The sequence below is a fragment of the Anolis carolinensis genome, unplaced genomic scaffold, assembly GCF_035594765.1.
Source record: "Anolis carolinensis isolate JA03-04 unplaced genomic scaffold, rAnoCar3.1.pri scaffold_7, whole genome shotgun sequence".
NCBI lineage: Eukaryota > Metazoa > Chordata > Lepidosauria > Squamata > Dactyloidae > Anolis > Anolis carolinensis.
In genome coordinates this window covers 20,043,046-20,070,535 of record NW_026943818.1, presented here as the reverse complement: position 1 = coordinate 20,070,535, position 27,490 = coordinate 20,043,046, and the positions used below count along the sequence as shown (strand labels likewise).

The following is a 27,490-nucleotide window of genomic DNA, read 5'->3' as shown; positions in this document are numbered from 1 at the left end:
TAAAAGAGGCGACCCACAAAACAAAAAAACTACAGGCCCCCCAACCTCGAAATTTGACAAGTTGGAGGAGCTTAGCCTTCTAACTGGCAGCGGTTGGATAAAAGCAATTATTCCTCTCCCTCTAATTAGTACTTTATTTTTTTCTTTTTGTTGTATCAACCTAGAGCCGTGGATGATGTGTTGTGTTGTCAAATTTCGAGGTTAGGGGGCCTGTAGTTTTGTTGTTTTGTCTGGTGCCATGATTCCATCACTCTTTATTTTATATATATATATATATATTATAATAATTTATAAATACAGTAGTCTCACTTATTCAACACTCACTTATCCAACATTCTGGATTATCCAAGGCATTTTTGTAGTCAATGTTTTCAATATATCGTGATATTTTGGTGCTAAATTCGTAAATACAGTAATTACTACATAGCATTACTGCGTATTGAACTACTTTTTCTGTCAAATTTGTTGCATAACATGATGTTTTGGTGCTTAATTTGAAAATCATAACCTAATTTGATGTTTAATAGGCTTTTTCTTAATCTCTCCTTATTATCCAACATATTCACTTATCCAACATTCTGCCGGCCCGTTTATGTTGGATAAGTGAGACTACTGTATGTATATGTGTGTGTGTATATATATATATATATATAAACTAATAATAATTTATAAATATATAATATATATACACATATATTGATATTATAATGGAATTCAATATTATACTAATAATACAATATAATAATATTAACTATATATTATATATTAAATGTAATATTACTTATAATATTACCATATAATGATATAGTACAATATAGCAATTTAATGCTTATATTGTGCTATGGTAATAATACATTGTATGCTCATTTGATTTGTAAGCCGCTCTGAGTCCCCTTCAGGGTGAGAAGAGGATATAAATGTAGCAAATAAATAAATAACAAACTTTAGGTACTGATGGTGTTTCTTTAGGTTAATCTGGCATGATGTCAGTTGTAGTTCATCAACAATATTTTACAATTTGACTTTTTCAAATCACCTGTGAGCAACGCCGGAGACCCAAGCTAGGTTTAAATAATAATAGAAATATTCAGAGTTCGAGATCCTTCTCAACGTTTCGCCCTAAGGCAAACAACCCACAAAGAGATTGCGACCAAAGATCAGCCTTCAATCTTACTTAATGTTTTCTTTATTTAAAAGATCATTCACAAAATACCATATCCATAAATTTTTTTTTGACTTTTTGTCATGAAAGCAGAATGATGTGTTCAGTGTTTGGAAGTTTTACACATTGAAGAAAAAAAAACAAACCAACAAACCAAAAGACCATTCAGTGAGTCTCGGATGGGAAGCCTGGTTTTGTTTTGTCGTTTGCTCTTCTTAAAATCTCGACTCTTCTGCACTGTCGTTTTATTTAAAACAGAAGAGAGGTTCTTTGATGGGATTCGGTGCTGGGACACAACCACACAGACACACAAGGCATGTCTTAAAAGGAAAAGGAGCGTCAGACAAATGGTTCTTATTCTTGAGGAACAGACATAAAAGACAAAGGGAAGAAGAAGAAGAGAGACGCTTAAGATTTGATCAAACTGTTCTGTCCATCGGGCTATTATCAGCCCTATTCAAATTAGGACTATTTTCACTGCGGGTGTCCTTTATTTTAAAGAGAAAAGGATGACTTGCCTGCTATTTTACATGGGGGAAAAAACACTGGATCTCCTAGCAATGGGATCCAACCAAGATGATCACAATTCACGGTGAAAAGAGTTGCGATCCCACTTTAAATCCTATGCCGGTCTCCTGTAGAATGCTGGGATGTGTAGTTTAGAGAGGGACTTTTAAACTACAGGTAATACAAAGCCCAGGTTTCTTCAGGAAACAGCCATGGGATTTAAAGTGGGATCACTAACTCTTTCGACAGCAAAGGGTGATCATCTTTACGTTGCCACCCGACTCTTTCTTTCCGATCCCACTTTCTGCCTCTTGCAGAATGCTGGGATGTGCAGTTTAAGGAGGGGCCTTTAAACTACAGCTAAACTACAAAGCCCAGGTTCCTCAGCCATCGGATTTAAGCGGAGATCGCCAACTCTTTCGACAGCGAAGGGCGATAATTTTTTGTGACTCCCCGGGATCACAATACCGTTCTAGGCCAGGAAGGAGCAGCTAAAAAAGATTGAGAAAATAACCTATATTTCCACCATAAAATTGTCTGAATGGGAGCGTCAAAGAGAGCCCCAATTGAGAGAGAAAAAATGGAACGGAAGGTGAAAATAAGAGCGAGAGGAAGAGGCAATGTGAGGCACAAAAGTGGTCTGGAAAAGCCTGTGGGTCTCCAATTGCTCTCATTTGCTCATTGAAACCTTTTAAAGGGAGTGGGCAAAAAGCGAGTGATTCTAGATCTCCCACGGCATGAAGGTGTCCTCGTATCGGGGTTTGAGGTGTTTGAAGCCCGTTCCCCTCGGCCGGGGTCCTGGACATGGCCATGCAGAGGGAGGGAGGAAGGGCACGGAAACGGTGCCCGGAAAGAAGGGCGGAAACACTGGAGAAAGAGAAGGCGGGAGAAAGACAAGGCAGGCACTAGATACAGCAAAGCCAAGGACGTACTAAAATAAAACCACTTGTTAACAGCTGACATGCATTCACAAGCTCTGGTTTGTTTTGTTTGATATTTTCTTTCTTTTTTGTTTTGTTTTACCCATTTCTGTTTCGAGGAGGACAATGGTGTCGGATGGCAGGAATGGTGGCCGCAGGGTGAAATGTTCCGAGGACAGCCGAGGAGGAGGAGGAGGAGGCGCTGGCCTGGTGCTTGCTTCCTCCCGCCCCCCCCCAGCGCCCCCCTCCCCCTTTCCCCGGCACGCTCCTCCTTCGCTCGCTCGCCCGCAACCCCTCCGGCTCATTCCTGCTCTCCTTTGACGACTTCCTCCCGGGGCTTGGCGCCGCCAAAGATGGCAGAATTGGGGTTGGCGACTTGGTTGAGGGGCGTCGCGACCGTCCGGGGCTTGAGCTGCAGTCGGGGCCGTTGGGCGCGCTCCTCTGCAAAACAAGAGGAGAGATACTTCGGCTCGAGATGCGGTTCAGAGGCCCCCGAAGCCACACACACAAGGGCACCATGCCCTTCACATCCTCTTCCCAACCACCCCTGGTAGTCTTGTGATGTAGATTATCTACCTATCTATCTATCACAAACATACACTAATACACTAATAATATATACTAACAATCTATATATATAAAGGAGTGATGGAATCCCGGTGACCAACAAAACAACAAAACTAAGCACCCCCCAACCTAGAAGATTGACAGCACAACCCCTCATCCATGCCTCTAGGTTGATACAACAAAAAGAAAAGAAAAATAAAGTCCTAATTAGAGGAAGAGGAATAATTGTTTTTATCCAATTGCTACCACTTAGAAGGCTAAGCTCCGCCCACTTGGTCTCCTAGCAACCCACTCAGCCCAGAGGACAGGCAGAGTTAGGCCTCACTTAGGCCTCTTCCACACTGCCTATAAAATACAGATTATCAGATTTTAACTGGATTATATGGCAGTGTAGACTCAAGGCCCTTCCACACAGCTATATAACCCATTTATAATCTTATATTATCTCCTTTGAACTGGATTATCTTGACTCCGCACTACCATATAATCCACTACAGCTGTGACGAAGGGGCCTCAATATTATTATCTATGTGCTGTTGAAGGTTTTCTTTTCTTTCTTTTTTTACATTTCCCCCTCTTTTATTTACATTCACCCATGTGGTCCCCTTCTCAAGAGCCATCTCTTCTTCTGTAGTCCCACCAAAAGTTCAATTCCTTCATTTCGAGGTAAATTCCCGTCTTCTTTTTCCAATGATTTTTCTAGAAATCTTGTCCAAATACCTTCGAAGTCATTTTTTCCCCACAATCCCTTTGATGTTAAGCTTGTCATTCAGAGCCATTCTCCAAATTTCTTTATACCATTCGTTAATTTGTATTTTCATTTCTCCTTTCCAATATTTTGCAATTATTAATCTAGAAGCTGTTAATAGCATATCTATTAAATTTTTCCCTCTTATCTTTCTCATCCTCTTTTTTAATTAAAAGTAGTATTTCCACTGGATTCCTTCTAATTTTTATATTCATAATATTTTCTATTTCCCTTATAACTATTTCCCGAAAATCTTTTACATGTTTACAATCCCACCACATATGCATGTAGGTTCCAATTTCCTGGCACCCTCGCCAGCATTTTTCATTATTATTCTTATTCATTATATTTAATATTAATATTATTATTATAAGGATACATAAGGACATTTATATTGAAGAAGATGAGAAGAATGATTTAATCAGAGTTGGACAGTGTTATCTTAAATTAGAGCTTGATGCAAATATTCAAAAACATTTAACCTACCGATGCCTCAATTAATGTAATTTTATTGGTATCTGTTTTTATTTCTGAAATTTACTACCCTTGGCTTATACTGGAGTCAATGTTTTCCCATGTTTTTTGTGGTAAAATTAGGTGCCACGGCTTATATTCGGGTCGGCTTATACTTGAGTATATACGGTATGTGGCAAACATTCAATGCCATCAGACAAACAACATACAGTATAGACACACAGCGGCAATTTTAACATTTTCCAGCTTTCATGAGGGTATGCTCGATTCCGGCCACAGGGGGAGCTGTTGCTTCATCATCCACAAGTGACACCGAGTGCTGTACTTCCTCATTCCTTTCCACGTGTTGCTGGCATCTTTATGGTGTTGTAAATTAGTTAAATTAGCCTCCCGCATAAAGCGTATCTAAATTTCCTACTTGACAGATGCAACTATCTTTCGGGCTGCTTAGGTAAATAGCAAGCCAGGCTATTTAATGATTGAGGGCTTAACCCGACCCGGGCTTTGAACTCATGATCTCTCAGTCAGTAGTGATTTATTGCAGCTGGTTACTAGCCAGCTGTGCCAATACGATATAATACTAATTAATGCAATATAACATTAATTCTATATTACATGTAATATTACTAATAATATTACAATATGTTGATATAGTACAATATAGTAATTTAACGCCAGTATTGTGCTATGCTAATAATATACAGTAGAGTCTCACTTATCCAACATTCTGGATTATCCAACACATTTTTGTAGTCAGTGTTTTCAATATATCGTGATATTTTGGTGCTAAATTCGTAAATAGAGTAATTACAACATAACCTTACTGCGTATTGAACTACATTTTCTGTCAAATTTGTTGTATAACATGATGTTTTGGTTCTTAATTTGTAAAATCATAACCTAATTTGATGTTTAATAGGCTTCTCCTTAACCTCTCCTTATTATCCAACGTATTCGCTTATCCAACATTCTGCCGGCCAATTTATGTTGGATAAGTGAGACCCTACTGTAATACTGTATGTAAATTTAATTTGTAAGCCGCTCTGAGTCCCCTTCGGGGTTAGAAAGGCGGGATATAAATGTAGTAAATAAATAAATAATAAATAAAGTGATTCTTTAATTTTTTAAAATTTATATTAAATATAATTAAAATTAAACGGCATGATTTTTAAATTAAATGCCTACCAACCAAGAAGGTGAACAGGGAGATACTGTACATCTATTGCTCTTATCAATACTCACTGCGATGATAATATTGGGGACATTTCCTTCGGCTTATACTGGAGTCAATGTTTTCCCAGTTTTTTTGTGTTAAAATTAGGTGCCTCGGCTTATATTCGGGTCGGCTTATACTCAAGTATATAGTAAGTTAAAATAAACAAATCATAGTTGGAAGATCCCAATTGGAAACAGAGAGGGAAAGGGGCTTTGCAGAGCAAAAGGAAGCAGGAAAAGAGCAAGAAGGGAAACGGAGGGGAAGGCCAGCACATGAAAGGCCGGCGGCTGCGCTCACAAATGCTCAAAGGTTCACCGAGTGTGGATACAAACATCAAGGGGAGAAAGAAGACGTTGAACGCACCTTCTGTGGGCTCTCGGAAGTCCATGGCAGATCCACGCATGGGAGGTCCCTCTCGGAAGCGGCCAGTGCCTCCCATGGGGGGAGCGCCCCCTCGCCGGTCTCCGGGACGCGTCCGGCCCCGGCCTCCCAGGAAGTCGTCATCTCTGAAGCCTGCAAAAGAGGAAGACAACAGCCAACATCAGCAACTGGGACATCTTTGGAACCCTGGGCCTCATCTGCTCTTGGAGGGCCAAGCCAGGACCTGAGGTTCCCAAGACACCAAAGGGTTAAGAGCAACAAACTAGCAACAACAACAAAAATTCTTTATTGATTAGTCACTTTTGACCATATCAAAACATGTAAAACATACAATACGTACACACTTACGCATACATACAATAAAACCATGTAAAGATACAAAACATCCCGACCTGCGGCCTAATAACCCACTCCTAGACAAATACAGAGTAAAAAGGTTAAAAATTAGTAATTTCCTAAGGAAAGGTTTGAACAAGGACAGGGGTAAGTAAAACAAGTGTCTTGTCCGTAGTAAATTTTAAGTTTGGATTTTGTTAGTGACAATAATGTATCAGCTCTCAGCTTCCATCTTCTCGCGAATGGCCAGCGCTTTTTGTGTAAAAAGGGCCAGTATTAAAATAGAGTTTTTATCTGAACCCTGTAGAAGGATATGCAATTTCTCCTTATTCTCTAAGTGAGTATGATTCTCCAGCAGAGGGTCTAAATAGAGAGATCGAATCCTGGTGTAGTAGGGGCATTTTAAAAAAGAAATGTTCTGAGTCCTCCACTTCTGCATCTACCTCACGACACCCACAGGTTCTCTTCTTAAAGGGGATATTCTGATGTCTACCTAACTTGGACTTAGTGTCGACCTGCTCGAATCTTGCCCGGGTAAAAAGTTTTCTAATATATAATGGAAGAGTCAAGAAGAGGTAAGTTTCCATGCCCACATTGCATTTAAATTTGGCCAGGTATGGAGTGGCTCTAGCTTGCGCTATGATCATAAGATCATTTTGTGCAGCAATGTTGAGGGCTCTTTGGTATACAATTGAGCTCACTTTAGCCCCGAAATTTATTAGCTCGTGTGGGGCAAAATCTATCTTGCTGACTGTGTGACCGAGTTTGCTTAACCATGATGACCACTCTTTGTGGTGTTCTTGTTCTAATAAGCATATGGCTGGGAGCTAGCGAATGGCCAGACTGAGCTAAGAGACAAGTAGAAAAGAGGCAAGCTATAAATCAATACTTTTTTTCTGCTGGAAATACACATCTAGTAGCATGAGAGGCACATCTGAAAGAGGGAATGGAAGAGATTGACGAAAAATATGAAAAAGTAGAAAATACTGCTACCAGAATTGAAGTCATCTCTGGAATCCCATCCACCTCCTCGCGATTCCCGCGGACCACTGCCCATGCCTAGAAAGAAAGCAAACATTGCAAGCATGGGTCAACAGGGAAAGCGGGAAGGGCCAGAAGGTTCCATAGTGACAACACAAGACTGTGATACAGAGAAAAAGGACGAGAGCCACACAGTGACGTATTTTAATGGCTGTTTCGAAGCCAAATCTTGCGAGCGGAACCAGACATGCAAGAGGTAAACAATCCCAAAATGGCGGCATGAGTTGCAAACACTGCAGGATGACTGTGGCCTTTGGGCTCAACCACTATATTAAGCTAAATTCTTCACAGCCATGCCTAATAGATTTATTTATTTATTTAAATACATTTATATCCCGCCCTTCTCACCCCAAAGGAGATTCAGAGCGGCTTACAAATCAAATTTACATACAATATTATATTATTAGCATAGCACAATAGTGGCAATAAATTACCATATTGTACTATATCTATATATTGTAATATTATTAATAACATTGCAAGTAATATATAATATATAATTAACATTACTATATTGTACTACTAGCTATGCCCGGCCACGCGTTGCTGTGGCGTTGTCTGGTGGTGTTGGTGAGAACTTGTTGAGATAGTGGTGGTATTGAATGTCTGTTGTATGGTTGTCTTTATGTTTAGTATTCATTTGGTTGTTTGTGTACTGTGAAAGTGGTGAGGGTAGAGGGGGTCTATGTCCCTGTGTAGTATTGTATAGTATTTATACGTTGTCGATGTGTTGGGAATGCTTGGATTGTGTCCTGCTGCATAGTAGAAAGGGTTGGGCTGGATGGCCCTTAGGGGTCTCTCCAAACTCTTGTGCCTGTCTCCTGGGCTGAGTGCGTTGCTAGGAGACCAAGTGGGCGGAGCTTAGCCCTCTAACTGGCAGCAATTGGATAAAAACAATTATTCCTCTCCCTCTAATTAGGACTTTACTTTTCTTTTCTTTTTGTCGTATCAACCTAGAGGCGTGGATGATGGGTTGTGTTGTCAAATTTCGAGGTTGGGGGGCCTGTAGTTTTGTTGTTTTGTCTGCTGCCCTGATGCCATCACTCTTTTATATATATAGATTAGTATTATATTGTATTACAAAATAATATTAATATTATATACATATACAATATACAGTAGAGTCTCACTTATCCAACATAAACGGGCCAGCAGAACGTCGGATAAGTGAATATGTTGGATAACAAGGAGAGATTAAGAAAAAGCCTATTAAACATCAAAATAGGTGATTTTACAAATTAAGCACCAAAACATCATGTTATACAACAAATTTGACAGAAAAAGTAGTTCATTACACATTAATGCTATGTAGTAATTACTGTATTTACTAATTTAGCACCAAAATATCATGATATATTGAAAACATTGACTACAAAAATGTGTTGGATAATCCAGAATGTTGGATAAGTGAGCCTTGGATAAGTGAGACTCTACTGTATTATAATATTACATATTATTGTAAATTATCTATATATATATATATAAGGGTAGTTCCCAGCACATGTTGCACTTGTGCTGCTGCACCTCACAATGTATAGTTTACATGTTCTGTTTTATCCTGCTTGCATCCTACTTTTAAGTGTTGGATTTTACAGTGTTTTGTATAGATGTTTGTTTGATGTTGTCTCTGTAAATGCATATGACCATTGGTCAGAGCATTAATTGATTGATTGATATATAAGGGTAATGAAATTTCGGCCTAGGACAAAACAACAAAACTACACATCCCAGAAACACTAAACTTGGCAGCACAACCCCTCATCCATGCCTCTACGTTTATACAACAAAAAGCTCCTGCTACTCCAGAAAACGGCCAGGCTTTGAGACTGCAAGGCTATTCACTGCTATTCCACCTGGCCAACAAAGGATTCCCATAAGCCACAGCAATGCGTGGCCGGGCAAAGCTAGTATTGTATATATGTATATGTGTGTGTGTGTGTGTGTGTGTGTGTGTATATATATATGTAACATCACCCTATATTTACACTATCAATTTGCCTGCTGTAGAAGAGCAGTGGGAGAGGGGTTTTAAACTCACTTCACTGCCTTTGTTTACAAGAGAGGAGACTCATAACCAAACTTAGAAAAAGGGCAAAGGGAACAGATCTATTAGTAGATCTCTAGCTGGTTTACCAATGACTTTTTCCTCCCGGTCTCCCTTTTAAAATATCGCCTTGCAATATTATCTTTCTACTTTCTATGGACAGAACAATGACTCAAAGAAATCAGAATTTTCTCAACTTGACTATTCAAGTCCATAAGAAAAAAAGATAGAGCCACACAACTATGAATTTAAGTTCATTAAAATAACCAGGAGTCCCCAGGAGTTAAGGGTTTTGTTTTTGAAGAGGCTTCTTTGCTCCTAAGAGGCAATGCCTTACCTGTTAAGTACTATTTTAGAAACAAAGCCTGAGGATATGCCATGCTTATCTTACAAGCCTGTGCAGATGCAAACGGCTTGCTTGAAATAAAATTATTCAGAATACTACAATGCCTCAAAAATGTTGTTTAAATATGCCACTTGAGGTTCCAAGTCATGTCAAATTCTGCCATCTCTTTGCTCCTTTATAAGCCAAGAAAGCAGAAAGGATGATAATAATAATAATAATAATAATAATAATAATAATTTATTTTTCTATCCTGCCACCATGTCCCCGAAGGGACTTGGGGGCGGCTAACGTGGGGCGATGCCCAAAACAAAACAGAATAAAGCAATTACAACGAATATCAAAACAAAAACAGTAATAACATAAATCAAATCAAATAAACAATTTAAACATTTTAAAAATACAATAAAACACCTAAATTCAGAACAAATGAGTAATAATACAGCATCAGCCACTGGAGATAAAAGGGGTCGGGCATATAAAACACAATATCCAAAGCTTTAATAAAGTGCATAAACAAGGATAATAAATCCTCTCCAGTTTAATGTACAGGGAGATGCTGACAGAGCCAAGCCAGTTCAAATGCAAAGGGTGTCCCTCTCAGGAACTGGACAGGAATTACATTTCAGTTGAAGACTCAGAAGGGACCCCCAACAAAGGTCATCTCTTTCAACTGTCTGGTGATGCACAAAACCCATTATTGCAGGACGCTTCATAGGGATTGATCCAACCACTGCTTTAAAAAAAACCAATAAACTGAAAAGTCTGTTGATCTCCCAAGGCAATGTTTTCCACTCTCAGAAATGTCTTCCTAACATTTAGCAAGATTTAATCCTGTCGGCACTTTGAAACCTTTTGATTCCATTAATGCAGTGGTTCTCAACCTGTGGATCCTTCGATGTTTTGGCCTTCAACTCGCAGAAATCCTAACAGCTGGTGAATTAGCTGGGATTTCTGGGAGTTGTAGGCCTACTGCATTAATGCCTGGAATGACCAGAAAGGATGTGACAGCCCCCTATTAACTAATATGGGCCTATTTCCACTTGATTCATGTTCAAGTCCAGGTTTCTCTTTTTACTATGGGACTCCAAAGGGCCAGTCCTTAGCACTCCTTTGTAGATCGTTCTAGGACGAACGGAAGAGCTTCTTCCTCTGCCGCCACCCTTCTATCCGATCCAGTGAAGGTCTCAAGAGCATCAACCTGTGTTGCCTCCTCCCTAAGCCTGGCTCTGTGCATGGCTATCGCATTATCTTTTCCATGGTCCTTGGAGGAATTCAGGTCATTCAATCACTGTACATTCACTGGCCCTTCCTGTCACATACACACACATAAAGTCAGCCATAGCAGAGCACTTGATGAACCAACCTGGACACAGAAAATTATTTGAGAACACAGAAATGTTGGACCACTCTCACAACCACCATGTCAGACGACACAGAGAAGCCACTGAAATCCACAAGCATGTGGACAATGTCAACAGAAAGAAGGAAACCATGAACATGAACAAAATCTGGCTACCAGTACAGTAGAGTCTCACTTATCCAACATAAACGAGCCAGCAGAACGTTGGATAAGCGAATATGTTGGATAATAAGGAGAGATTAAGGAAAAGCCTATTAAACATCAAATTAGGTTATGATTTTCAAATTAAGCACCAAAACATCATGTTATACAGCAAATTTGTCAGAAAAAGTAGTTCAATACGCAGTAATTCTACGTAGTAATTACTGTATTTACAAATTTAGCACCAAAATATCACGATGTATTGAAAACATTGACTACAAAAATGCTTTGGATAATCCAGAACGTTGGATAAGCGAATGTTGGATAAGTGAAACTCTACTGTATTACAAAACTCTAAAATCAGGACAGTAAATAAAGAACAACACTCAGAGAACAGGAGAATTCCAGACAGGAAACAATCAGGGCCAGCTAACACCTCTCAACAAAGGATTCCCACAGGCAGGAAGTAGCCAGGCTTTGAAGCTGCAAGACTATTCAATGCTAATCAAGCTGGTCAATGGCAACATTCTCACTTGTCTCAAACAGACAAAAGTTCTTTCTCCCACCCTGGACATTATTCCACAGAGATATAAACCCCACTTGCCAAGTTCCCAACAGACCTCACAATCTCTAAGGATGCCTGCCATAGATGTGGATGAAACTACAGGAGAGAATGCTTCTAGGACATGGCCTTACAGCCCAGAAAATTCACAACTATCTATTACAGTTAGCAATGTACAAAAGATGTAACCATGCAAAACCTCACCTCTGTCTTCCGGGCCGCCACCTTTCCTGAAGCCAAAACCGCCTTTATCTTGCTTCCTGCCTTCGGCGATGTCCACTCGGAGGGATCGGTCGCCCATAAGCTGTAGGTCAGGAAGGAAAGGGAGCTGACTGCTGGCCAGAGAGAATTACAAATGCACCGCACAACCAACAATATTCCAAATGTAGAGGATACTTACTGCTCCATCGTAGGTCAGAGCTTCTTTAAGTGATTCGACCTCGTCAAATTCTACATAACAAAATCCTGGAATATGAGAAATCAAAAGGAAGAGCTATTGACTAAAAATAGAAGTCAAAACCTTGGCTCTTGATTAAGCTTTAAACTCAACTCTGCTCATGTCAGGCAGAATATAAAACCAAATTCTTGAGTTACTTCAGAATCCAGTCCTGGTTTACAGTACAGTGGTTTGACATTTTAAAAAAATCTGTTCAATCCCTTTTGAAAATGCTTGCTTTCCATTCCTTATATTTTCTTGATTGCTTTGGACATGATTTTCAGGGGCAGGCCTCTTGCCAGCACGCATTTCAATCCATCTCCCTCTTTTAGGAAGTAAAATTATAGAAAATTTAAATCACTTGCCTAGTTTCCAACAGTCCTCACAACCTTTGAGGATGCCTGCCATAGATGTGGGTGAAACATCAGGAGAAAATGCTTCTTAAACATGGCCATACAGCCTGGAAAACTCACAGCAACCCGGTGATTCTGGCCATGAAAGCCTTCGACAATCCATGGTTTGTGTTAACAATTGCTGGAGGTTTTGCAAATGTGTTTCATAGGGAAGCAGTGACAGGGAGCAATCACCAGATCTGCTTGAGGGCAATTTCTACTTGTTAAAAAACATGGGACCTCCAATGCTTGCATTTTGGGAGCTGGGCTGTGGCGCAGGCTGGTTAGCAGCCAGCTGCAATAAATCATTCTGACCAAGAGGGTGAGCACCCAACAATTAAAAATAAAATATAGCCCCTGCTCGTTGCTGACCTAAGCAACCCGAAAGATAGTTGCATCTATCAAGTAGGAAATTTAGGTACCTCTTATATGTGGGGAGGCTAATTAGGGGTAAGAAGGGCGGAATATAAATACTGTAAATAAATAAATAAACCATACATATATGCCATCCACCTTACCCTACTATCTATTGCCACTGGGAATGCTGAAGTCTGTACTTGGGTTCCCTAAGGAAATCCTCAGTACTTCTCTATCTTCTGTAACCCCTTGGGACATCCCCACACAGGTTGTATCTCTGGATCCCTTGCTTGGCTTCCATCCCAGAGGAAAGGCAGGAGAGCAACTCAATCCGTAAAAGAATAAACCTTTTACGTACATCAGAACTACGTTGGCATAACTGTTGTGAAATAGGAAACCTTTACACATATGTGGTGGGATGGTGATAAGGAACGAGGAAACAGAAACCTCGCATGAAGAGAACATACAGAAAGAACTCACCTTTAAATTTATCTGTCTCTTTGTCTCTGACTAACCGGACGCTCCTTACGCTGAGATCCTTAAAGATGGCATCAATGTCTCCCTGGACTGTGTTGAAGGGAAGGTTGCCAACATATGCAGTGAAGGGGGGCTCTGTTGGAAGCTCTTTCTGTTTACGGGGGCCAAGGCCAGAACCACCGCGAGACCTGTTGACAACAGTGGGATGACACACTTTAGACAAAGTGAGGAAGAGCAGTAGTTCTTGCGTAAAATTACCTGCAGGATGTATGTTTCAGGTGTATATGACACAAAATGAATTTCATATTTAGACTCTGGTCCTGTTCCAAATAATCATATTAAATACGCACAAGAAAATCCAGCTTTTCCAACATAAAACAACAATAACAAAATCCAAATCTAACCCATTCCTGGTTCTAAGTACTTCAGAGAACGGATACACTCCCTGTTCCATTTAACAACTCCACTGCTTTTACAAAAACTCTGCTTACGGAAGGATAACATCTATCTCAGTATCTCAGCAAATCTTCAAACAACCCAAATTATTCTATTCTGCAGACTCCTGCTCCTTTCACATACTGCCCCTACTGGGCAGGAGAATCAATCCAGTCTAAATTTAATATCACCTCGCCTTTCGGACGCTGCGAACCAGCTTCTCCCTCCCAAAAATGGCACCTCCACCCGCACATCAAAGCCACTTTTAACTCCAATTGTGTCCTCTTTCCTGAATTTCTCTCAGAATATCAAAGCACAACGTCTGTATCAAAACAAAAGACATCCCAGGTCCAGCCCTTATATATATGCATCCATTGGCTTATACAGAAAACCCTTACATTACTGTGTATCTCAGATTATCTGGCAGTGTGGGCTCATACAATCCAGTTTAAAGCAGAAAACCCGGGATCAGATCCTGGGATATAGAGACTGTCTGGAAGGGCCTTGTCGGAACAAAGGGAAATTTAAAGTCAAATTTATTTATTTATTTATTTGCCCCATTTATACCCAGCCTTCCTCACCCCAGAGGGGACTCATGGCGGCTTACACATGGCACAATTTGATGCCCCAAAACACATATAAAATCAAAGCTTAAAATATTAAATTATTTAAAATTTAAACATTACAATAGTTAAAAATCACACCAACCAAAAATCATGGTCTAAAGCCATTCCAAGATCATTATACATTTTAGACTTCCATTCTTGCACTGCACAGTTATCCAAAAGCTTGATCCCAGAGCCAGGTCTTCACTTTCCTTCTGAAAGCCAAAAGGGAGGGGGCTGACCTTACATCACTAGTTTTGGATCACATAAGGAAAGGAGAATACCCCTGTGGTGTCTGTACCTATTAAGAGGACTACACTTCACTTTCAGTCCCCGTGAGAATGGGATTTTGGAAAATGTGGCTTGTTGTGGAAAAAAGAATGGAGATAAAGCTTCATTTGAGAAGGGCTTTGGACTAAATGGCCCAAGGGATCTCTTCCAACCCTCTTTATTATTATTATTGACAGAAGGACACAGTATAACACAGCAAACAAGATAGACATGCTGGATTTCATATCACAAAATCACAAGTCAAACACTTCCCAAGTATTTAGGACTGTGTGATGTATTTTTGGATGATGCGTGCAGATCCCAGCAGGGTGGCCTTTTGCAGTTGGCAGATCGTAATTTTGTCAAGCCTATTGTTTCCAAATGCCGGCTGAGATCTTTTGGCATGGCACAATCACCACTGGGACCACCTTCACTGGTTTCTGCCAGAGTCTTTGAAGTACAATCCTGAGGTCCTGATAGCAGCTGAGTTTTTCCTGTTGTTTTTCCTCAATGTGACTGTCACCTGGGATGGCAACATCAATGATCCAAACCTTTTTCTTTTCCACAACTGTGATGTCTGGTGTGTTGTATTCCAGAACTTTGTCAGTCTGGATTCGGAAGTCCCACAGTATCTTTGCGTGCCCATTTTCCAATACTTTTGCAGGTTTGTGATCCCACCAGTTCTTTGCTGCTGGGAGGTGGTCCTTGAGGCATAAGTTCCAATGGATCATTTGGGCCACATAGTTGTGCCTCTGTTTGTAGTCTGTCTATGCGATTTTCTTACAGCAGCTGAGGATAGGATCAATGGTTTCGTCAGTTTCCTTGCACAGTCTGCATTTTGGGTCATCAGCTGATTTTTCGATCTTGGCCTGGATTGCCTTTGTTCTGATGTCTTGCTCCTGGGCTGCAAGGATCAGGCCTTCTGTCTCCTTCTTCAGGGTCCCATTCGTGAGCCAGAGCCAGGTCTTCTCCTTATCAGCTTTTCCTTCAATTTTGTCAAGGAACTTTCCATGCAGTGTTTTGTTGTGCCAGCTGTCAGCTCTAGTTTGTAATGCAGTTTTCTTGTAGTGGTTTTTTGTCTGCTGCGCTTTGAGGAGTTTCTGATTTTTGACTTCAATCAAAGCAGGTTCTTCACTTTGCTTTACATATTCTGTCATTATTATTATTATTAATATTATTGTGAACTGGCCCCCTGTTTAAAAAATTTGAGGACCCCTGACTTAACCAGTTACAGATCCAACAACAACAACAATTTATTGATTAGCCAGTTGGCCTTATCAAGCACAGACAATACAAACATGAAATACAACATACATCTGGTACACTTAAAATAAAAAAAAATATATACAGGTATTTGCCAGCTTGGTGCCAATGTATGCATCAACTATCCTCATCTCCCCTACACTGCACCCCAATCTGATCTATGTACTCCAATCTCCTTTTATTTATTATTTATTTATTTATTTATTTATTTCAATTATTTATACCCCGCCCTTCTCACCCGAGGGGACTCAGGGCGGCTTACAAGTGGCAATTGATGCCGTTACACGGATATACAATAAACTATTAAAACAGTTAAAACAGTCATAAAATAGTCATAAAATACAATATACAAGTTTAAAACAATGCAAAGTGCTTATGCCATTCATCCATTCAACTTTAAGCAGTTACAGATCCACCAAGGCTCCTTCCACACATCTAAATAAAATCCCAAAATCGCAGTATGGACTCAAACAAGCCAGTTGAAAGCAAATATTGTGGGATTTTCTGCCTTGATATTCTGGGTTATATGGCTATGTGGAAGGGCCCTGAAAGCAACCATATTAATGGGAAGGCGTGTCCAAAGGCATCCAAGAGCCAAAGGCGACTGGGGACCCTTCCAGACAGGCTCTATATCCCAGGATCTGAACCAAGGTTTTTTGTTTATCTCAGATTATCTCGCAGTGAGGACTAATATAATCCGGTTGAACGCAGAAAGCCTGGGATGAGATCCTGGGATATAGGGCTGGGATATATGGGTTTTCCTTTGGGCGAAGAGGCCAAAGGGCCCTCTGGTGAAAATGAAGGGCCTCCTCCAGCATCACAATCCCCGCTCCTCGCGTCGAGGCCTAGCCGCCTCCCCCCGGCCAGGCCTGCCTCCGCCCACCGCGGCCTGGCGTGGCGCCCCCTCCGCCTCGCCTCCTCACCCGCGGCCGCCTCCGAAGCTGCTGTAGGCCCGATCGTCGTAAGAGTCGAAATCCGCCATCGTTGCTGCTGCTGCGCCTCCTTCTCCCGCTACTGCCGTCGCCTCAGCCTCCCCGAGCGCGAGCGAGCGCCGCAGGACCCCGCGCACGCTTATATAGCGGGCCACGCGCGGAGGGCTGCCCGCCGCGCTGCCTGAAGCGAGGCGGACCCCTGCGCCTGCGCACTCGCGACAAACCGGGGCTGCCCGCGGCGTGCCTTACTCCAAAAGCAGATCCTGGGTTAGAGGGCCTGTCTCGGGCCTCCTCCACACCGCTGAAGAAAACCTCACATTTTCTGAACTGGAATATATAGCAGATAACCCAGGTCAAAACAGATATTGTGGGATTTTCTCCCATGATGTTTTGGGTTATATTATTATTATTGTTATTTATTACATTTATATCCCGCTCTTCTCACTCCAAAGAGGACTCAGAGCGGCTTACAAATCAAATGAACATAGAATATATTATGAGCATAGCACAATATAAGCATTAAATTACTGTATTGTACTATATCATTATATGGTAATATTATTAGTAATATTACATTTAATATATAATAAATAATTAATATTATTATATTGTATTATTATTCATATAATGTATTATTATTATTATTTATTACATTTATATACCGCTCTCCTCACCCCAAAGAGGACTCAGAGGGGCTTACAAATCAAATGTACATACAATATATTATTAGCATAGCACAATATAAGCATTAAATTACTATATTGTACTATATCATTATATGGTTTATTATTTATTACATTTATATCCTGCTCTTCTCACTTCAAAGAGGACTCAGAGCGGCTTACAAATCAAATGAACATAGAATATATTATGAGCATAGCACAATATAAGCATTAAATTACTGTATTGTACTATATCATTATATGGTAATATTATTAGTAATATTACATTTAATATATAATAAATTATTATTATTATTATTTATTACATTTATATCCCGCTCTTCTCACCCCAAAGAGGACTCAGAGCGGCTTACAAATCAAATGAACATAGAATATATTATGAGCATAGCACAATATAAGCATTAAATTACTGTATTGTACTATATCATTATATGGTAATATTATTAGTAATATTACATTTAATATATAATAAATTATTATTATTATTATTTATTACATTTATATCCCGCTCTTCTCACTTCAAAGAGGACTCAGAGTGGCTTACAAATCAAATGAACATAGAATATATTATGAGCATAGCACAATATAAGCATTAAATTACTATATTGTACTATATCATTATATGGTAATATTATTAGTAATATTACATTTAATATATAATAAATTATTATTATTATTATTTATTACATTTATATCCCGCTCTTCTCACCCCAAAGAGGACTCAGAGCGGCTTACAAATCAAATGAACATAGAAAATATTATGAGCATAGCACAATATAAGCATTAAATTACTGTATTGTACTATATCATTATATGGTAATTTTATTAGTAATATTACATTTAATATATAATAAATAATTAATATTATTATATTGTATTATTATTCATATAATGTATTATTATTATTATTTATTACATTTATATCCCGCTCTCCTCACCCCAAAGAGGACTCAGAGGGGCTTACAAATCAAATGTACATACAATATATTATTAGCATAGCACAATATAAGCATTTAATTAGTATATTGTACTATATCATTATATGGTTTATTATTTATTACATTTATATCCCACTCTTCTCACCCCAAAGAGGACTCAGAGCGGCTTACAAATCAAATGTACAATATATTTAATATAATAATACAATATATTATTAGCATAGCACAATATAAGCATTAAATTACTGTATTGTACTATATCATTATATGGTAATATTATTAGTAATATTACATTTAATATATAATAAATTATTATTATTATTTATTACATTTATATCCCGCTCTTCTCACCCCGAAGGGGACTCAGAGAGGTTTACAAATCAAATGAACATACAATATATTATTAGCATATCACAATATAAGCATTAAATTACTATTTTGTACTAAATCATTATATGGTAATATTATTAGTAATATTACATTTAATATATAATAAATTATTATTATTATTATTATTATTATTATTATTATTATTTATTACATTTATATCCCGCTCTTCTCACCCCAAAGAGGACTCAGAGGGGCTTACAAATCAAATGAACATACAATATATTATGAGCATAGCACAATATAAGCATTAAATTACTATTTTGTACTAAATCATTATATGGTAATATCATTTGTAATATTACATTTAATATATAATAAATAATTAATATTATTATATTGTATTATTATTCATATAATGTATTATTATTATTATTATTATTATTATTATTTATTACATTTATATCCCGCTCTCCTCACCCCAAAGAGGACTCAGAGGGGCTTACAAATCAAATGTACAATATATTTAATATAATAATACAATATATTATTAGCATAGCACAATATAAGCCTCAAATTACTATATTGTACTATATCATTATATGGTTTATTATTTATTACATTTATATCCTGCTCTTCTCACCCCAAAGGGGACTAGAGCGGCTTACAAATCAAATGAGCATACAATATATTATTAGCATAGCAGAATATAAGCATTAAATTACTATATTGTACTATATCATTATATGGTTTATTATTTATTACATTTATATCCCACTCTTCTCACCCCGAAGAGGACTCAGAGCGGCTTAGAAATTAAATGTACAATATATTTAATATAATAATACAATATATTATTAGCATAGCACAATATAAGCATTAAATTACTATATTGTACTATATCATTATATGGTTTATTATTTATTACATTTATATCCCGCTCTTCTCACCCCAAAGGGGACTCAGAGCAGCTTAGAAATTAAATGTACAATATATTTAATATAATAATACAATATATTATTAGCATAGCACAATATAAGCATGAAATTACTATATTGTACTATATCATTATATGGTAATGTTATTAGTAATATTACATTTAATATGTAACATATAATTAATATTATTATATTGTATTATTATTAGTATAATAATTGTATTATATGGAAGTGTGTAGGGGCCCAGAGCCTTCATGATTCAATTCAACCTCATTGGAGAGGTTGAACTGAAACAGTGGTTCCCAGCCTTTGGTCCTCCAGTTAGTTTGGACTTCAACTCCCAAAAATCCCATTCAGCTTGCCAACTGTAGGGAATTGTGGTCGCTGAAGTCCGAAATATCTGATTGATCTAAAAGGACCACCCCTTTCAGGCCCAGAGAAGATTGAAAGGGAAGAAAGGAAGTGGACTGGCTGGGGCTAAAGGGAATTGATTGTTGCTAGGTTTTGTTTTGTTTTTTTTTGTGTCGGGCGTGACTTGAGAAACTGCAAGTCGTTTCTGGTGTGAGATAATTGGCCGTCTGCAAGGACGTTGCCCAGGGGACATTACCCAGATGTTTTGGTTTTTCCCATCCTTGTGGGAAGGATCTCTCGTGTCCCCCATGGAGCTGATAGAGGGAGCTCATCTGCGCTCTCCCCGGGTTGGATTCGAACTGACAACCTTCAGGTCAGCAACCCAACCTTCAAGTCAGCAGTCCTGCTGGCACAAGGGTTTAACCTACTGTTGGTAGGTGAAGTGGATTTATTAAAAACAAGTCATGCCAAGCTAATCTGATCTCTTTTTCAATAAGAGTTACAAGATGGGTAGATGCAGGGAACACCGTGGATGGAGAGTATTAATTCCTGTTCTGTTTTTATACTATGTTTTATTATGTTACTGTTACCATTTGACTGTTTTATTATGTTACTGTGTTATTATTTTTACCTGTTGATAACGCGTGTCATGTATGCTTTTTATTTTGTTTTATTTTAATTGCCTGGGCTTGGCCCCATGTTAGCTGCCCCAAGTCCCTTCGGGGAGATGGAGGTGGGGTACAAAAATTAAATTGTTATTATTATTATTATTATCTGGATTTCAGGAAGGCCTTCCTTTGATAAAGTCCACCATGACCTTCTGGCAAGGAAACTAGTCCAATGTGGGCTAGGCAAAACTACAATTAGATGGATCTGTAATTGGTTAAGTGAACAAACCCAAAGGGTGATTCTCCCCAATGCTTTCTCTTCATCCTGGAAAGAGGTGACGAGTGGAGTGCCATCAGCAGAGTTCCATCCTGGGCCCGGTTCTGTTCAACATCTCTATTAATGATTTAGATCAGGGGTCCCCAAACTAAGGCCCGGGGGCTACATGCAGCCCATTGATGGGAATTTGTTCATAGTTTAAAAAAAAAAAAAAACTATAGTCTGGCCCTCCAATGGTCTGAGGGACCGTGAACTGGCCCCCTGTTTAAAAAGTTTGGGGACCCCAGAGTTAGATGTAAGAAGGCACGATCACCAAGATTGCAGACGGGAACAAATTGGGAAGGAAACCTACCATGTTTCCCCGAAAATAAGACAATGTCTTATATTAATTTTTTCTCCCAAAGATGCACTAGGTCTTATTTTCAGGGGATGTCTTATTTTTCCATGAAGAAGAATTCACATTAATTGTTGAACAAAAAAAATGAACCTTTATTATATACTGTACAGTAGTTGTCATCAAAAACCAGCATAACCAAACAAACTGTGAATCTTATCAAGAGTTTCTTGTTACTACTATTATTTCAATGTACAACTGGTATGTACATTTACCGTTCCTGCATGCTCTGGTGCTCTGTTTGGCGGGCATGCTTCCAAACAAAAACTTTGCTAGGTCTTACCTTTGGGGGAGGCCTTATATTTAGCAATTCAGCAAAACCTCTACTAGGTCTTATTTTCTGAGGATGTCTTATTTTTGGGGAAACAAGGTAATACTCCAGAAGACAGGGGCAGAATTCAAAGCGATCTCAACAGATCAGAGAGATGGTTGGCCAAAACTAACAAAATGAAGTTCAACGGGAACACATGCAAGAGCCTCCACTTAGGCAAAAAAAAAAAAATGGAATGTAAAGATACAGAATGGTAGCATTCAGAAAGAGCTTGAAAACCTGGCTCTTCACTCAGGTCTTTGGATAAAGATTGCTCATCCCCATCCTGAATCCGTGACCATTTTTGTACCGGTTTGCACTTTTTACCTTTGTCAACTTGATATAGACACAGGGTCTATTTCCATCCCAATTTGCACTTCCAAGAATTTGCAGCACTTTATCAGTCACCTCGTGTTTACAATATTTATATGGTGCACCTTATCCAGTCTATTTTTACAACCTCTCCATTTTAATCCATGCTTTTATTAAGTTTTTGTCATTTATTTTTATTGGGTAATGTTTAAATTTTTATAATTGTGCATGTCTATTGTTGTGTTTTATATTGTTACTGCTTTTATTCGGGCTTGGCCCCATGTAAGCTGCCCTGAGTCCCCTTTGGGGAGATAGAGGCGGGGTATAAAAATATTATTATTATTATTATTATTATTATTATTATTATTATTATTATATTATATTATGACACAGCAAACAAGATAGATATGCTGGATTTCATATCACAAAATCACAAGTCGAACACTTCCCAAGTGTCTAGGACTGTGTGATGTATTTTCGGATGATGCGCGCAGATCCCAGTAGGGTGGCCTTTTGCAGTTGGCAGATCGTAATTTTGTCAATGTCTATTGTTTCCAAATGCCGGCTGAGATCTTTTGGCACAGCACCCAATGTGCCCATCACCGCCGGGACCACTGCACTGGTTTCTGCCAGAGTCTTTGAAGTTCAATCTTGAGGTCCTGATAGTGGCTGAGTTTTTCCTGTTGTTTTTCGTCAATGCGACTGTCACCTGGGATGGCGACATCAATGATCCAAACCTTTTTCTTTTCCACAACTGTGATGTCTGATGTGTTGTGTTCCAGAACTTTGTCAGTCTGGATTCGGAAATCCCACAGTATTTTTGTGTGCTCATTTTCCAATACTTTGGCAGGTTTGTGATCCCACCAGTTCTTTGCTGTTGGGAGGTGGTACTTGAGGCATAAGTTCCAATGAATCATTTGGGCCACATAGTTGTGCCTCTGTTTGTAGTCTGTCTGTGCAATTTTCTTACAGCAGCTGAAGATATGATCAATGGTTTCGTCGGTTTCCTTGCACAGTCTGCATTTTGGGTCATCAGCTGGTTTTTCGATCTTGGCCTGAATTGCATTTGTTCTGATGTCTTGCTCCTGGGCTGCAAGGATCAGGCCTTCTGTCTCCTTCTTCAGGGTCCCATTTGTGAGCCAGAGCCAGGTCTTCTCCTTATCAGCTTTTCCTTCAATTTTGTCAAGGAACTTTCCATGCAATGTTTTGTTGTGCCAGCTGTCAGCTCTAGTTTGTAGTGCGGTTTTCTTGTACTGGTTTTTTGTCTGCTGTGCTTTGAGGAGTTTCTGATTTTTGACTTCAATCAAAGCGGGTTCTTCACTTTGCTTGACATATTCTGCCAGGGCATGTTCTTCTTCTTTGACTGCTTGTTTTATTGTAAGAGTCCTCTGCCCCCTGATCTTCTAGGCAGATATAGCCGGTCAACATCACTGCGAGGGTGCAGGGAATGATGAATGGTCATGAGTTTTCTTGTTTTTCTGTCGAAATTGTTCAGTTCCGCCTGTGTCCAGTTTATAATGCCAGCAGTATATCTTATGACAGGTATGGCCCTGGTGTTTATGGCCTTGATGGTGTTGCCTCCATTGAGCTTGCTTTTGAGAATTTTTCTGACCCTTTGTGTGTATTCTTTGCTGACCACAGTTTTCACATGTTCATGCTTGATGTTGTCCAGCTGTAATATGCCCAGATATTTATAGGCCTCTGGCTGGTGACACCTTATTGTTTGGCCATTAGGCATATTTATGCCCTCACTTTCAATGATTTTCCCCTTCTTCAGTGCCACTGTCGAACATTTGTCCAAACCAAACTCCATGTTGATATCAGTGCTAAAAATTCGGACAGTGTTAGTCAGAGACTGGATTTCAGTTTCTGTTTTCCCATACAGCTTCAGGTCATCCATGTACATCAGATGCGAAATTTTGTGAGAATTCTTAGATGTTTGATAGCTGAGATTTGTTTTTTGTAAGATTGGTGACAGAGGGATCATGGCAATAATGAAAAGCAGAGGGGACAATGAGTCTCCCTGGAAAATTCCTCTCCTGGTGTTGACAAGCCCATAGCTTTCATTTCTAACAAACAGTTCAGTTTTCCAGTGCTCCATCATGTTTTCAATGAAGGTGCCAATCAGGCAAGCCCCCACCCTTTTAGCCTTCAGGAAAGATTTAAAAACATGGCTCTTCCGGTGTGTTTTCGGAGAGTAAATGTTCTATGCTACTCCCCCCCCCCCCCCGATATTTATCCTCTAGACTGGTTCACTATCTGATGTCCCGTCCCTCGAGGTTTTATTCTGATCCCTTTCTCACCCAGAGTTTTAATTTTTTAATCTAGCTTTTAAATGTAGTATTCCTGCGGCCCGCTCGTGTTATATTGCTGTTTTGATCTTATGTTGTACTGTTTATTTTATGTAATGTATTATTTAATTGTATTATGTTATGGTTTACTGTATTGTCTTGGGCATGGCCCCATGTAAGCCGCCCCGAGTCCCCATTGGGGAGATGGTGGCGGGGTATAAATAAAGTTTTATTATTATTTATTTTACTAGTCCCATTCTGGATTCTAGGTTTCTATGCAAACGACCTCCCCTCATGCAATGCCAGGCGCTTACGCTTGGGGCAGCCGAGAGCCGGAAGTTGTTTTCGGAGGCGGAGGTGCCTGCGCGTGAATGGGAAGCTGGCATCCGGGTCCTTTTTCCCAGCATGGAGAGTGATGGCGGCTCGGAGGCGTCTTCTTCGGCGGCGGCGCGTCTCTTGGGCCAAGGCCGGGAGTTCCTGGACTTCTTCTGGGAGGTCGCCAGGCCCGAGCAGGAGAGGCGTGTGGCCGCCACCGAGGCACTCCTGGCCCACCTGAAGGAGAGGAGGAAGGTCGGTCTCCGGAGCATGGCGTCCTGGGCACATGGCGTCCCCAGGTGGAAGACGCCATCCGATCCCTCCCGACAGAGGGCCTTCCAACCTCAATAATAATGATAATAATAATATGCTAGAGTTGGAAGACACCATTTGATACCTCCCAACAGAGGGCCTTCCAGCCTCAATAATAATGATAATAATAATATGCTAGAGTTGGAAGACACCATTTGATACCTCCCAACAGAGGGCCTTCCAGCCTCTACTTAAGAATAATAATATGCTAGAGTTGGAAGACACCATTTGATGCCTCCCAACAGAGGGCCTTCCAGCCTCAATAATAATAATAATAATAATATGCTAGAGTTGGAAGACACCATTTGATACCTCCCAACAGAGGGCCTTCCAGCCTCAATAATAATAATAATAATAATATGCTAGAGTTGGAAGACACCATTTGATACCTCCCGACAGAGGGCCTTCCAGCCTCAATAATAATGATAATAATAATATGCTAGAGTTGGAAGACACCATTTGATACCTCCCAACAGAGGGCCTTCCAGCCTCAATGATAATAATAATAATAATATGCTAGAGTTGGAAGACACCATTTGATACCTCCCAACAGAGGGCCTTCCAGCCTCTACTTAAGAATAATAATATGCTAGAGTTGGAAGACACCATTTGATGCCTCCCAACAGAGGGCCTTCCAGCCTCAATAATAATAATAATAATAATATGCTAGAGTTGGAAGACACCATTTGATACCTCCCAACAGAGGGCCTTCCAGCCTCAATAATAATAATAATAATAATATGCTAGAGTTGGAAGACACCATTTGATACCTCCCGACAGAGGGCCTTCCAGCCTCAATAATAATGATAATAATAATATGCTAGAGTTGGAAGACACCATTTGATACCTCCCGACAGAGGGCCTTCCAGCCTCAATAATAATAATAATAATAATATGCTAGAGTTGGAAGACACCATTTGATACCTCCCAACAGAGGGCCTTCCAGCCTCGATAATACTGATAATAATAATATGCTAGAGTTGGAAGACACCATTTGATACCTCCCAACAGAGGGCCTTCCAGCCTCGATAATACTGATAATAATAATATGCTAGAGTTGGAAGACACCATTTGATACCTCCCAACAGAGGGCCTTCCAGCCTCAATAATAATGATAATAATAATATGCTAGAGTTGGAAGACACCATTTGATACCTCCCAACAGAGGGCCTTCCAGCCTCAATAATAATGATAATAATAATATGCTAGAGTTGGAAGACACCATTTGATACCTCCCAACAGAGGGCCTTCCAGCCTCAATAATAATGATAATAATAATATGCTAGAGTTGGAAGACACCATTTGATACCTCCCAACAGAGGGCCTTCCAGCCTCAATAATAATGATAATAATAATATGCTAGAGTTGGAAGACACCATTTGATACCTCCCAACAGAGGGCCTTCCAGCCTCAATAATAATGATAATAATAATATGCTAGAGTTGGAAGACACCATTTGATACCTCCCAACAGAGGGCCTTCCAGCCTCAATGATAATAATAATAATATGCTAGAGTTGGAAGACACCATTTGATGCCTCCCAACAGAGGGCCTTCCAGCCTCTACTTAAGAATAATAATATGCTAGAGTTGGAAGACACCATTTGATGCCTCCCAACAGAGGGCCTTCCAGCCTCAATAATAATAATAATAATAATAATAATAATATGCTAGAGTTGGAAGACACCATTTGATACCTCCCAACAGAGGGCCTTCCAGCCTCTACTTAAGAATAATAATATGCTAGAGTTGGAAGACACCATTTGATGCCTCCCAACAGAGGGCCTTCCAGCCTCAATAATAATGATAATAATAATATGCTAGAGTTGGAAGACACCATTTGATACCTCCCAACAGAGGGCCTTCCAGCCTCTACTTAAGAATAATAATATGCTAGAGTTGGAAGACACCATTTGATGCCTCCCAACAGAGGGCCTTCCAGCCTCTACTTAAGAATAATAATATGCTAGAGTTGGAAGACACCATTTGATACCTCCCAACAGAGGGCCTTCCAGCCTCTACTTAAGAATAATAATATGCTAGAGTTGGAAGACACCATTTGATGCCTCCCAACAGAGGGCCTTCCAGCCTCAATAATAATAATAATAATAATAATATGCTAGAGTTGGAAGACACCATTTGATACCTCCCAACAGAGGGCCTTCCAGCCTCAATGATAATAATAATATGCTAGAGTTGGAAGACATCATTTGATACCTCCCAACAGAAGGCCTTCCAGCTTCTAATTAATAATAATGTGCTAGAGTTGGAAGACACCATTTGATACCTCCCAACAGAGGGCCTTCCAGCCTCTACTTAAGAATAATAATATGCTAGAGTTGGAAGACACCATTTGATGCCTCCCAACAGAGGGCCTTCCAGCCTCAATAATAATAATAATAATAATATGCTAGAGTTGGAAGACACCATTTGATACCTCCCAACAGAGGGCCTTCCAGCCTC

General features: G+C 39.6%; 2 protein-coding genes across 3 annotated transcripts in view; one reads left to right on the top strand and one right to left on the bottom strand.

Moving 5' to 3' along the window:
- Positions 1 to 1,168: 1,168 nt before the first annotated feature.
- On the bottom strand, positions 1,169 to 17,122 carry eif4h (eukaryotic translation initiation factor 4H). Of its 2 annotated transcripts, none has more exons than XM_016998572.2 (7): positions 16,964 to 17,122; positions 13,471 to 13,655; positions 12,206 to 12,270; positions 12,010 to 12,109; positions 7,302 to 7,370; positions 5,958 to 6,107; positions 1,169 to 3,030 (listed from the first exon to the last, which is right to left on the bottom strand). In XM_016998572.2, the coding sequence occupies exons 1-7, from the start codon at positions 17,020 to 17,022 to the stop codon at positions 2,891 to 2,893; spliced, it is 768 nt and encodes a 255-aa protein (XP_016854061.1). In that variant the 5' UTR covers positions 17,023 to 17,122; the 3' UTR covers positions 1,169 to 2,890. The 2 variants fall into 2 exon arrangements, with proteins under 2 accessions (XP_016854061.1, XP_003229402.1); XM_003229354.3 differs by having other exon boundaries at positions 7,305 to 7,370.
- Positions 17,123 to 17,190: 68 nt separating this feature from the next.
- mybbp1a (MYB binding protein 1a) overlaps positions 17,191 to 27,490 on the top strand; it is a 52,661-nt gene continuing 42,361 nt past the window's right edge. Inside the window, exons 1-2 of the mRNA XM_062960678.1 lie at positions 17,191 to 17,324; positions 24,671 to 24,971. Coding sequence (XP_062816748.1) covers positions 24,696 to 24,971 — 276 coding nt within the window. The 5' untranslated portion in view covers positions 17,191 to 17,324; positions 24,671 to 24,695. The remainder of the gene's footprint in view (positions 17,325 to 24,670; positions 24,972 to 27,490) is intronic.